Genomic DNA, 12,948 nt, shown 5'->3' on the forward strand with positions numbered 1-12,948 from the left:
TATGACAGTATATATCAAGCTGGTGATTATCCTTGAGGAAAACTCCCAGGTCTCCCACGTGTGTGTGTGTGTGTAGGGTAGATGGGGTGCTTGTGCACATTTTGTCACTGCAGTGATTATCCTGGAGGGACTTTTAATTTGTGGCTGATGAATATATGTTTTATCAGCCATGCACGCTGGTGTGCGTGCGTCTGCATGGAAAGAGAGTGTGCGTGTGCGTGATTAAGGAGAGTGATGTAGTGAAAGCGACAGACTGTACAGATGTTCAATAAATGGGCTGGAACAGGCAGGGAGGAGAGGGCACATAATTCACTCTCTCTCACACACACGCACTCAGACAAATGAAACGATTTAACATGTCGACACACACACAAAAGACATGGATACACTCTGTCAGTCTTATTGTGCACAAGGATAAAGGAGATGTAATGTGTAACAATGACATAATCCTCACACACACCTTTACACCTCGAGCTGGGCTAATGATGTAATGAAGTAGAGCTAATTAACAGAGCAGAGCTTAAATGTAGAGTCGGGATTAGCGGGAAGCAGTATGGGATGGTGTGTGTGTATGTGTGTGAGTATGTGTGTGTGTCTGTGCATGCAAGAGAGAGTGAGTTAGAGTGGGTTTTTGTTTACGCGGGCGCCCATTTGTTCAAGACCGAGAGTCATTCAAAAACCATTACACCTTTTTTGCCCATATTTCCAGGGTTGAACATGAACTATTTGTTTTAGCCTGAGAGAGAGTGCACAATAGAGAATAAAAGAGCCAGCAAGAGAGAGCTCTGTCCACAGAGAGAGGTGCAGCCAGAGCAGCATTTCCTGCTTAAAGGTAGAGCATAATGCAGATATTAGAACAAAGTTCTTCACAAATATTACATGTAAACTCCCAAGATTTTGATTAAAATGCAACGTCAGTGCATGTCACAGCACTGACAACCAGCGCACAACAGCTGGAGTTCATCTCACAGCTCATACTGCCTTTTCACTTATTACTCTTACTTGAATCACTTACCTTTATTTGTTTTTTTGTTGTTACATATGTATATGTGACTGTGTGTAACTATTAATGCTAATAAAGGATTTGAATTTGAAAAAAAATTAGTAAGAGAAAGAGAGCAATGTCAACAAATATCTCACTCATTATCCCATATTGTGAGTGAAATAACTGAAACTGCTGTGAATGCTATTCTTGTCTTCCTCCACAATAGGAAATTAAGGAGTGTGAAGTGGGTGCAGAGTATATTTCCTGCCACTCACAGTGCGCAGTGACGTTTCTTGAATTATAATGTCGCCCCATTCATCTTTCTCGCTCATTTTTGCTGGGTTTTCTGTTTGCGATCAACACCTCCCATCTTCATTATCACTTCCTTTCAGTGTATTCTCTTAATTTTCTTTCCTGTCCTCACTGTCTTTTATTGCTGTATCTCAGACTCTTCACCTCGTCTTTCCTTTCTGCGATTTGTCTTCTCTGTTACTGCTTCCTCTGCTTTATTTTTCTTTGTTTTTCTTTTCCTTATACCAACAGGTCACCAGCCCTACTTTTTGTTTCCTGTATTTTCCCTGCTCCATTGCTCTCCCATACTGTTTCATAATCTGTCTGTTTTGGCGTGAATGTTTAATATGGCAATCAGTGATCATCATATATTTAAATCCTGTGAAACCTTGATGGACATCAGTTTTTATTGTGCTTCACTCAGATACCCTCACAAGTACTTCTTTTTTAAAACTTTAGTAAAAATGTTAAATCCCCTTCAAAAATGTGGGGAAAGGCAGAAAGCAAATCATAAAAAGCTGGTCAAAGGTGACAAGAAAACAACCTGAAAATGAATGTTTAAAAAAGGAAAGACAGACATATTAGAAAATTATAAAAATAAATAAATAAATAAAAACACGTACAGTACCTTCTAATTAGTCAGCACTTTTTAAAGGTTGTTTTCATTTTTTTTTATTTTCCTTTTTTTGTTGCTAATTTTCAATTGATATTATTCCAAGTTTTTATGAATATGTTGCTATGTTATGTTTGGGTCATGTGGTATTAAGTTGCTTATTGCCTTCCTGCCCTCATGTTTGTTTGTTTGTTTTTTTTAAACCACGCCAATTTCACAGGTTTCAGTGGGTTTCAGTGGTAAAGTCTTGTCTTAGTGTCTCTTGCTGTGGTGTTTCTAGAATTCCCCTAAAATCACTTGTCCATTTGTACAACATCTTGTGGTCTGGATTTTCTTAGATTCTCTTAAATTTTTAAATGGTGCCTGCTGCTGTTCTACTAACCATCCAGTTATTCTTATATTTATCTCAAGGTGTTGACGTCGCTAGTGGTATAAAACCACATCACTTCCATGCACCAGTGGAAGTGTTTACAACCAGGAACAGAGTTTTATAAGCTGAGTGTAGGCCAAATAAAGGGAAAGCAACTAAATGTGAGTAATGAATATAAATGAAGAATCAAGCACTAAAATATAGATTCTCTGTCTCTCTGTCTTTCCCAGGTGGTGTGTGTATTGCCCAGTCCTTGAAAATCCCCAGGGAGCCCAGGCCAGGGGAGTTTGACAAGATCATCAGACGCCTGCTGGAGACCTCCAATGCCAGGGCCGTCATCATGTTCGCTAATGAGGACGACATACGGTACGTGCCACGCACTTAAACAAGTGCTCCCGCTGTCGCTGCTTATTATTTTTCTGCTGCCTTTACTTTTACTCTGGGTTTAGTGACACATTCTGTTGCCTTTTTCTCACTCTATTATCATAATGTCCATAAGGCACGTACATGTCACTCTTCAGACAAAAGCAGTAGTGACCAACTGACCAACAAGACAATAATGCCATCATTGATGTTAAATCACTGATATTACACCTAGGATAGCTGCAAGAATGCCAGCAATCTCTGCCAACATTACTGTCTTTAAGAGACCGGGCACGCTCAGTTTTTAAGCTATATATTGGTACCATGTTGTGCTAGCTTGTCACAAAGGAGGCTAAATGACACTCTAAGGTTGAGCTAAATTTTTGTGAGGGAAAACCTGGCGGGGTCCTTGACCGCTCACATCAAGATATCTGAATGAAGATGGAATCAAAAGGAACCCACAACTATTTATAGATATGCCCACTTTATGCTAATTTAATGCAGCTTTAGGCAAAACCACGCATTGCTTTGCTCGTAAAATTATTTTCGCCAACTATAAAAGCAGGTGAATTCAAATATATCAGCAGACTTGGGTCCCTAAACAGTCTTGGAATTGCATGGAGTATGACTGGAAGTGGATTCAGTGGGCCCAACTGTCCCCATAGTAACCATTTCATTGTAGTAAGTCAAGGTGCCAGGCGGCCCTCCAATCACTTTCTAGTTCACAGCAAAAGTAAATTGATTCACACTTGGTATTTTTTTGTACTTTTAATGTTAATATGATGCCAGAGTGCATTAAAAAAGCATCAAACAGAACTTTTTTTTTTTTATCAAAAGAGTGCAAGGGAAAGGAACCAGAATGTCCTCAAATCCAAAAAATGCTTGTGCATGTACCACATATTTGGGGTTGTTGCAACTGGCCCCTTGGCCTCCTGTGATTTTGCAAAGCATGTTGAGTATTCCTGATGTATGGCTTTCATAGGTATACTGACAATAAGGGGGTTCTTGAGCAATATCTCAAACAGAAACACCTCCTTTCCAAGCGCTGGAAAATGCAATTCCTTGGGCGCTCAGTAGCTCACATGGTAGAGCTGGTGCCCTAAGTACAAAGACTACGTCCTTGCTGCAGCGGCCGCAGTTTCGATTCTAACCTCAGCCCTTTGTTGCATGTCGTCCCCCCACGCCACCTTTCACGCTATGACTGTCCTTTCAATTAAAGGCAAAAAGCCCCTACCCCCAAAAAATCTAAAAATAAAAAAAGTAATTTCTTACAGAAAGTTTTCTTTTTAAAGTTTTTTTTATATCAAATCAGAGAATGGATTTTCTAGGTTTATTTTTTCAAGGTGATGCTTTCTTCAAGTGATTTTTAAAGGGATTTCTGACACTTTTTTTTTTTTTTTTTAGCAATTTCCAAGTTGTTAAAAATGCTTGACAATGTGTGACAAATGGCATCAACCCGAAAATTGCTACAACAAGCTATGACACAAAACTGAGCACTGGAACTTCAAAATTTTGAAGTAGTGCCAAAATACAATGTTTATTTCTGATTTATGACTAGAAAAAGTCGACATGCAATTCTGACCTGCATTTTAAATAAATCTTCAGGTTTTCAGCTTTTAAGTAATGTTCAACACACTGGGCATATACCTTAGATCTGCTGAATCCCCCCTAAATATCCCCAACTTAAAAAAATGACTAAAATGGGTCTCAGGTTGACCTCCAAAAAAAGAAACAAGTTCGTTTTCATCTCGCTTTCGGTTTGAGCTGTTGCATTATGTAGTTGTAGACCTCATTCAGCCAAGTATTTCCTTTTTTCAATCATTAGCTGGTGCTGTTCACCAGACCATGGTACAGTTACTGAGGAGGGAGGAGTTCACTGTCTTAATCAATACGACATCAAAAGGGCCATCAGCAGGATCTAACCGGAGGCAGCGAAAGCTTCCACACCTTTTTGTTCTTTCCTGAGCTACATGAACACTTGAATTCTCTGCTCTCCTCTCTAACAGACGAGTTCTGGATGCAGCCAAAAGGAACAACCAGACGGGTCACTTCCTGTGGGTGGGTTCAGACAGCTGGGGGTCCAAAATCTCCCCCGTTATCGGCCAGGAGAGAGTGGCAGAGGGAGCCATTACGATTCTTCCCAAACGAGCGTCTGTGGATGGTAAGAAACACCCTGATCACACGTGGAGTCATTTTGACAGCTGATCAGGGTCATCATTTTCATCTACACTGAGACTCTTTCCTCACACCTGGCTGTGTGACAAAGGAAGCTAAAGTTTGTGTGTGTGTCTGAAGTCTAATAGATCAAATTAAGGGGACAGGGGGGAAAAGACCAGAAACAGAAAGTGAAATACACTCATGTTCCCTGACTCTTGATCCCAGCGGATAACAAGTTTTTGCCATTAGGCCAGGGAGGATATCCTCATTTGCTCCCTGTCAGAGCTCCCTATTAGATAATTGACTCCTGGAGGGACACAAAAGCGGCAAGATATAAACTGAAAGTGAGGGAGAGAGAGCCTACGTAGGGGTTTAAATGAATTAAAGTGAGCTTTGGCTGGTCGACATGAGGAAACACGCTATGGGGTCCTCAGAACAGACAGAGGAGTTTTGAGTGAGATGGGATCAGAGCAGGATTATTGAAGAGTGTGTACACAAAGTTACCAATTTATTAGGTGCACCTGACAATCTGATGCAATACAAGCCCAAAACCATGCAATCGATCCTACGTTTGTAAAGCTTAAAATGCTCTGTTATCTGTGACACTGTGTAAGAGAGGGGCTGATTTATCTCTGAGGTCAGTTTTAAGACGGTAGTAAATGCCCATTATAATGTGAGGCATTTCTTATATGTTTTTCACCACATTTACAGTCCTGAGGAGGGCATTTTTGCTGTATACACTTTTTTATTTAATACACTATACAATTGCAAACCTTTATGACATAGTTTCAGTAATAAAGGCAAGGCAGCCACTAATGGGGATCCCAAATGACATTCAAACATTAAAATGTATTATCAGTTTGATTTATGTTATGCCTTAAACATAGCATCTTCTACTAATAATTTTTCATTTATAGGCATAGTTGGACATGTTGGGAAATGGTCTTGGGTGCTTTCTTTGAGGAAAAAAGTAGCGCTTGCACACTTCCTTCATGCCACACAAGTTTAATGTAGACAATGCTTCGATCCTACGTGGATCTTTGTTTTTCTGACCTGACGAAGATTCAAGTAGAATCAAAACGTCTTCATTAAACTTGTCTAGGATGGAGAAAGCGTGCAGGTGTTACTTTTTTCCTGAATGTACGCAGTTTTCTGATTGCCTTGCACCTACAACATGTGCATATATCTATATACCTTCAACTTAGTTGCTTTCTTGCCAAAAAATAGATGAAAATACATCTATTGTCATATCTTTGTCTTAGATATAAAGCCAGACTCAGTGGGTGGTTAGTTTAGCATAAAGCCTGAAAGCTGGGGGACACTGCCAAACTCAAAAATGTATGGAATAAACAAAACCAGATATAAAGTGCTACTCAGTAATCTTTAGAGGTGTTTTTGTACCTTTGTGAAGATGAAGAGCCAGGCCAGCCGTTTCCCCTTGTTTACAGTCTTTGTGCTAATCTAAGCTGTCTGTCTTCTTCCTGCAGCCTCATATTTAGTGTACAACAGATATTCTCATCTAACTCGAATATTGTGTTCACACAAAATGCAAAGTGAGGCAAAAAGAGGCAAATAGACCCGTGTGATGCAAGTGACATTGAATTTCTGCCTTTTAGTGGTAATTTGCTATCATGGATAGAATGAAAAATAATAAAACCTGAAAATGAGCAAAAACAAAAGAGGGGAAAAAAATGTAACCAAATGTATTAATTCTGTAAAAAATTTAAACCTAAAATTATTACAATTAATAATATAGTTTTATGGACATTTCCTCTATTTTTTTTTCTAATAATCCTTCCTTGTTATTTAGAAATAATTTTGGGTAATTTTCTTGTCATATTTACGAATTTCTTGCAATTTTTGAGACATTTCTTCCTTCCAAGTTTCCTTCTTCCCCGATGTTTTCGAAACAAACCAGTTTGCTCGATCAAACAGCTTATTAAAGGTGTCTGAAAAACAGCACAGGAAAACTGATGTCAGTCCAGATTTCAAACGGTTAAAGAACTTCACATGACTTCAGCGTAAAATGCTTAAAATTTGATTTTATGAGCAGTACGTCTGTGATTACCAAGAGAAGCACATGATCCCACAGGGTACTGATGTGTTACCTGTAGAGCCACACAGAGAGTGAACCCACTGTTCCCAGCAGTCTGAGCAGCCATTGCGCCACACAGGTGCACACAGAACCAGTTTCTCTGACAGCAGGGGAGATTAATCAAGGCAGCTCTTGTCACCTTTTACAGCGAGTCTGGCATGGCACAGGCTGTCCAAGTCAGTCTGATAGTCCCCGGTGATTTACCCATCCTCCGCAGTTCGTTTCATATGCACCGTGTTGCCCTGAACTCCAGTCCCAGCGGTGTTGGAAATGACTCCTTCTTTTTATTAGTCAAGTGTAAATGCTTCTTTGCAGCCTTACTGAGGCATACCTGAGGTCCAGAGGAACAATAAAAAAATCCTAATGTATTCAAGAACCCAACACACCACCAATGATGTTAATGAGGGTTATAAAGCAATATGGTGATGAAAATGTCCCCTAAAAATCCACTTTTGCCATCATTTCCTCACTGACAAGAAAGCAAAAAGAAGCTGTTCTCCCAATTAATTGTGGTATGAACTAAGTAGTACAAGTATAAGCAGTGTTTTTGTGTCCCTCATTCCTCTTTTCTTTCGCCAATCTCTTTATCTCAGCCTGCCAGCCTCTGACAGGTATTTCCATACCCGTGAGTGGAGAAATATGTTTCTCCCCGTTTCTCTCCTCCTCTCTGCTTATTAAATTGGACAAGTAGCCAACGTAGACTGTGAAAGCACCATCTGAAATGTTTGCTCTCCCCGCTCTCGGCTTCAGTATTTGATAGGAGCTCCTCTACCGGACCGCTCTGCAGAAATGGCTTTTCAGTCATACTTAAGATCTATAGGCTATTCATAACATATGCCTTTGTAAGTCAAAATGCATTACGCCACCATGAACATAATTTTTTAGCACAGGCAGGCTCAGAGGAGATGAAGCCCGTGAAGCACTAGTGCCCTCCCCAAATTACACTATTAAACAAGATCTTGAAGGTGTTGAAAACAACTCTTTTATGTAGAAGGATGCTGGTTCAGTTCTATTTATGGACAAGTAGATGTGTCCAGGAAAGTGGAAACCCCTCTTCACCCTAGGTTTTTAACTTTTATCTTGTCTGTCTTCTTTACAGCATTTGATCGGTATTTCCGGAGCCGCTCGCTATCCAACAACAGAAGAAATGTTTGGTTTGCTGAATTCTGGGAGGAAAACTTTAACTGTAAGCTGGGGATGCACGGAAAAAGGCCCGGCAGCTTGAAGAAATGCACAGGTAAGACAAAGACTTCTTACATTATATGAGTTCATGTACACCATTGTTTCCACCACCTGGAAATATTTAAAGAATCTCAAGGGCTTTGTTTAGACTGCAGGCAAAAGTAGCCCTAATTTGATGTTTTGGGTTTTTTTTTGTTCATTTATGACACAGATCTGTTTTTTTGTTTTTTTCTGTTTTTTACTCATGACTCATAGTAATCGAAAGATTACTAGTTTTTCCGGTCTGCATTTAAAGTGTTCTTGGGCAAGATCCATTTACCATTTTTCACAATGCGCAAGTCTGAACACTCATACTGGAATTCATGAGACTTTTACGTAGTTTTAGAATGACAATCGTCACAATTCTGCGCTGGCCATCATCACTCGGTGTCAAGTACACTCTGACATCTTGAAATTTAGAGATCTGATTTAGTGAGGCCATTGACATCATGATCCCACCACTTCTGGCCTTGACTTTGCATCATCACACACTTCTCCATACAGAGGCAGCAGCCATCGCTCCACAATATGCTATACTATAAAAATAATTTTAAAAATTGGCTTAAATACTCACAATCATTGTTTTATCATCTGCTCAGGAATTTGCTGCCATGGCATCCGCACGTGAACTTGTAAATGAAACTCTCAACACTGAATTCAGTTGTCTTTTTATTGTTCTTTTGTAGATGAGTGTCAGTTTTGTACTGTTTCTATTTTTTTCTGAATTATGTGCATCCAAACCAAAAAATTGAATGTGAGCAATAAATCCAAATTTAGCACAAAGTCTTGCTGTGTAACTGTAGCCAAAATGCCTGAAGCAAAAACAGGCAGCATTTTCTTTTTAGATTTTGCAAAGGATTGTGGGTGTAAATTGGGTGGACTTTGTTCGGATTGCTCTATTGTCAAAGTACAGACAAAAAGAAAGAGATAAAAATGCCCCTAGCTTGAATGGGGCTTCACACTTGTAATTGAGGCTGTAACAAATCATTTTGCCAATTTGAGAAGAGGTGTTTTAACTCCACAGATGTTCATAGATGTTATAAAGTTTTTCCTCCCAAAAAATCTGGCAGGTGGTCAGTTCTAATTGGTCTTCTCTTATCCCTGCACCACATCAACCAGAGCCTTGTATCTCGCTCATTCGTCTAGTTTTGTTTGAAGCAAACAGTGTCTCACTAAAATACTCATCAATGCAACTTCCTGCTGAAGAAATCCCACAAACTACTGTTTTTTTATTTCTCTCTGACATTTATTGACAGCTTCAGCTTTTCACGAGATTAAAGTCACAGGAGAAACTACTTTGCCTTAAATGCAAACTGTCTTTCCTGTCTGCTTTCTCAATAAGGCCAGCCCACAAAAATCTGTGCAGATTTACCACATCACTGTGGATTGTCTGAGGCTTCAGTGGAGCGCCCTGGCTCTCAAAGTTTATCAGCAGGGACAAGCACGGGGGTTTAATTAGTGCATATATATCATACAGAGCACTGCTGGCTCTAATAAGTATCCTTAAAGCACACATCACACTCGCTGTTAGGCTCCAAGGAGCAATACAGCTCAACAAGAGCAACTATTTGTGTACTCAAACCTAGAGGGGAAATTAAATAATTGTTGGAGCTTGTAAATACAGTGAGTTGGTCTCCTTCGTGTGTGTGTGTGTGTGTGTGTGTGTGTTTGTGCTGTAATTGGCGCTTCTTCTTGTCATTTTTTGGCATATGTGTTCATGATATGTGGTTTGACCTGTATTTTGGAGTGCATGTGTGTACATGATCTTGTGTGTGCACATTCACAGTACCTACAGCTGTCACTGGCTGCACAAAAAAAAAATTCAGTAACGTAATTAACGCTGAGGGACATTTCCAATGTATTATAAAATCTTTGTGGTTTCTGCATGACCTCACACTGCTGTGATTGAGACTGTATGTTTATGTATGTGTCACAGTGCGTATTCCCCATCTGACGCCCGTCATTAGTTCACATAATTAGGTTTGTAAGGGCTGTGACTCCCATTGACCGTCTATTACTTCCCGTGGCATCTGTGTATGTGGGCGTGTATGTGTCGTCGGCCCCGTAGTCGCGCGACAAAGTCCATTAATTCCAAGTGCTGGGGTTCACGACCTCCAAATCATCAACCCAGAAGCCAATCAGCAGCCTGCTGCTCAAGGTCGCCGTGGTGACACAGATGATGGGAGGATGAGCAAATGGGTGTGATTATTGCATGTTATTGGGCTGTGAGGGAGAGGCAAATAGCAAGAATGTGTCAACAAGTGCAAGTGACAAAAATTGACAGGAAGAGGATTTAAAATAGTGTTTGGATTCACAATTTAGAAACAGAGATACAAAGGAATCATATTAAAGTACATGAATAATGCAAGACAAGTCAATAAGACACATTAAGATTGTACAAAGGAGGAAATGAGAGTAAAAACTGTCCAAACACAGCTCCTTTTACCCAAACATGACCTCAACAGAATCCTCAGCCAGGCACCTTGAATACAACAACGAATGTTAACAACAACAGTCTATGATTAATATCAGAGCTCTGAAAGGTAAAAATAGTTAGTTTTATTCTACCACAGTCAAAACCAAACTATCTGCTGCTTTCATTAAAAAGGGAACATCTGATGTTTTTGCTGTAAAGTTTGAAAAATACATCAATTAGTATTGCACTTTTATAATCCATAAAGCAAAAGAAGGATTCATCTTTTGTAACTTGTGAAAGAAAGAAACCATCATTGAATCAGCTTTTTCATTAAACAGTGTGACACTTTTTTTTTTTAATCAGACACTGAACACTGTATTTTTACTCAGAGTTTGCTGGCGCACCGTCAGTGGCACCATTATTGGCACCAGTATTGGCAGTGCAAAAATGTGTTGTTTGAGTTAGTTAAACCCTATTATGTGGCAACCAACAAATGCAGGAAATGAACTCCTGAATGTCAAACACATTTTGAAACCTGTCTCGCAATTTCAAGCAATTATTTGGCTTCCTCTGATGCAGAAAAAGTGCATCAGTCTTTTATCAGTCAGTCCTCAGCTACAGTTTCCTTTCCCTACATGACAAAGTATGTGTGTCCATATGGCGCTTTTCTCTGGCAGGGCGATGGGGAGCGCCTAATCCAAGTGTGTTTTTGATGAAGCACTAAGTGTGTGTTTTGTTTATAAAATAGAATATCCTGATTCTGTGTTATGAGAAAGTTGACTACACCGATGACTTAAAACATATCAATGATAAAAGCACAACACTCACCAGCAGATTTCAGTGTTTGGCTAATTTGCGTTGGTCTTTTCTGTCCTCGTTGTGATAATTTCATACAGCTCAGGATAGACGACCACGGCCAGATCAAGTGTCTCCATTTTTCTGGTTACCAGGCGACAAGTCTCACTACATGGTTGCCTGAAAAGAAGCGACACTGACATCTCGTATCACATTATTACTATATACCGGGTATTTAGAAATCCAGATGGTATGATTTTCAGTACTTTCAAAAAATACTGATGGTCATCTTTCTATTAACCTCATATAGGGAGGCTGTATTGCAGATGCATAGTGTGTGGTGCACATTACGTGCCATCAGAGCTCAGTCTGGTGAAACAGGCAGAGGACTAATTCAGGGCCAAAAAAGTTTGGTGAATTTTATTTGAAAGAAACCTAGAATTGTCGTACTGTCGATCCGTCAAGATTTCAGGAAGATTTGAAAGTATGATCGTATCGTATCGTATCGTATCGTATCGTATCGCATCGCATCGCATCGCATCGCATCGCATCGCATCGCATCGCATCGTATCGTATCGTATCTTATCTTATCTTATCTTATCTTGAGGTTAATGTCTATTTTATGTCATGAAAATATACCCAGTATTCTGTGGACTTACTGCTACTGCCGACAGTGCTGGACATATATACTCCACTCCATTAAATTCATTTTAATAATTGCCTCAACTTTCATCCATCATCATTTGATCTTTCATAAAAAGAATAGTAAGCACAAAGAAAGTATAGTAAAAAGGCTATTTTTCTTCTCAAGCATGGTTGATATGCTTGTAAGAAGATCAGCCAGGACAACTCAGACACTGGGATAAAACCCTGTTCTGTGGAAAGCGTGCAGTCAGGTAAAACTGATGCCTGAGGGGAAGCTGACTGAAGCAGACACCAGATCATAGATAAGCCTACATACACACTTACATGCTTACAAACACCTACATGCCCAGTGGCTGCAGAGAAAATCATGAATGAGTGTGCAGGATCCTAATTAATGTGATACCTTGACACCTGATCCTCAAATCCCACTGGCCTTGTTTTCATAAAGATGCAGCTCTACATCTTTTATGATATAAGCTTTGTTGTTCTCTCTTCCTCAGAGAGCCACACACAGAGCCACACACTCACACACACCCCTTTGTGATGGATTCACTATCCAGCCATGTGAGATATCACATTCAGTGGATGTAAGAGCATCTTTAAACATCAGTTTATTACTTATGAAGCAATCACTCTTTGTAAAAAAGGAAATTACAAACAGAAGTACAAAAAGTCTTGTTAACTGAATTTTTGACCATAGTTTGAAGTCTGCCTTTACACGCAACCCGTGATAAAATCATAGTTTGAAGCCAGCCAGTGGCTTCTTATTTGGCAGATTGCTGGTGTCTAAGGCTGTAAGGTTGAGTCCGGGGTGATTCAGATTTAACATGCTAATGCCCACTCAGACATTGTGCTGTGTGGATTATGATTTCAAAGATATTTTTATTTCTCATTTGTCTTCCTCTTCTTTTTTTTTCATCTACCTTCTCTTCATCCTGTTTCCTTCTCAAAATGCTCGGCCTCGACTCACTGCTGCGCAGCAGCTCTAATTGGAATT

The 12,948-nt window shown here is 39.7% G+C and overlaps 1 protein-coding gene across 5 annotated transcripts in view; it reads left to right on the forward strand.

Moving 5' to 3' along the window:
- grm8a (glutamate receptor, metabotropic 8a) overlaps window positions 1–12,948 on the forward strand; it is a 320,341-nt gene that overhangs the window by 197,397 nt on the left and 109,996 nt on the right. For all 5 annotated transcript variants that reach the window (XM_088072610.1, XM_088072609.1, XM_088072612.1 and 2 more), the window contains 3 exons: window positions 2,490–2,625; window positions 4,629–4,783; window positions 7,974–8,111. In XM_088072610.1, the coding sequence (XP_087928736.1) occupies window positions 2,490–2,625; window positions 4,629–4,783; window positions 7,974–8,111 (429 nt within the window). The remainder of the gene's footprint in view (window positions 1–2,489; window positions 2,626–4,628; window positions 4,784–7,973; window positions 8,112–12,948) is intronic.

Source organism: Plectropomus leopardus, chromosome 22 (assembly GCF_026936395.1).
Source record: "Plectropomus leopardus strain MGB_pleo_1.0 chromosome 22, ASM2693639v1, whole genome shotgun sequence".
Taxonomy (NCBI): domain Eukaryota; kingdom Metazoa; phylum Chordata; class Actinopteri; order Perciformes; family Serranidae; genus Plectropomus; species Plectropomus leopardus.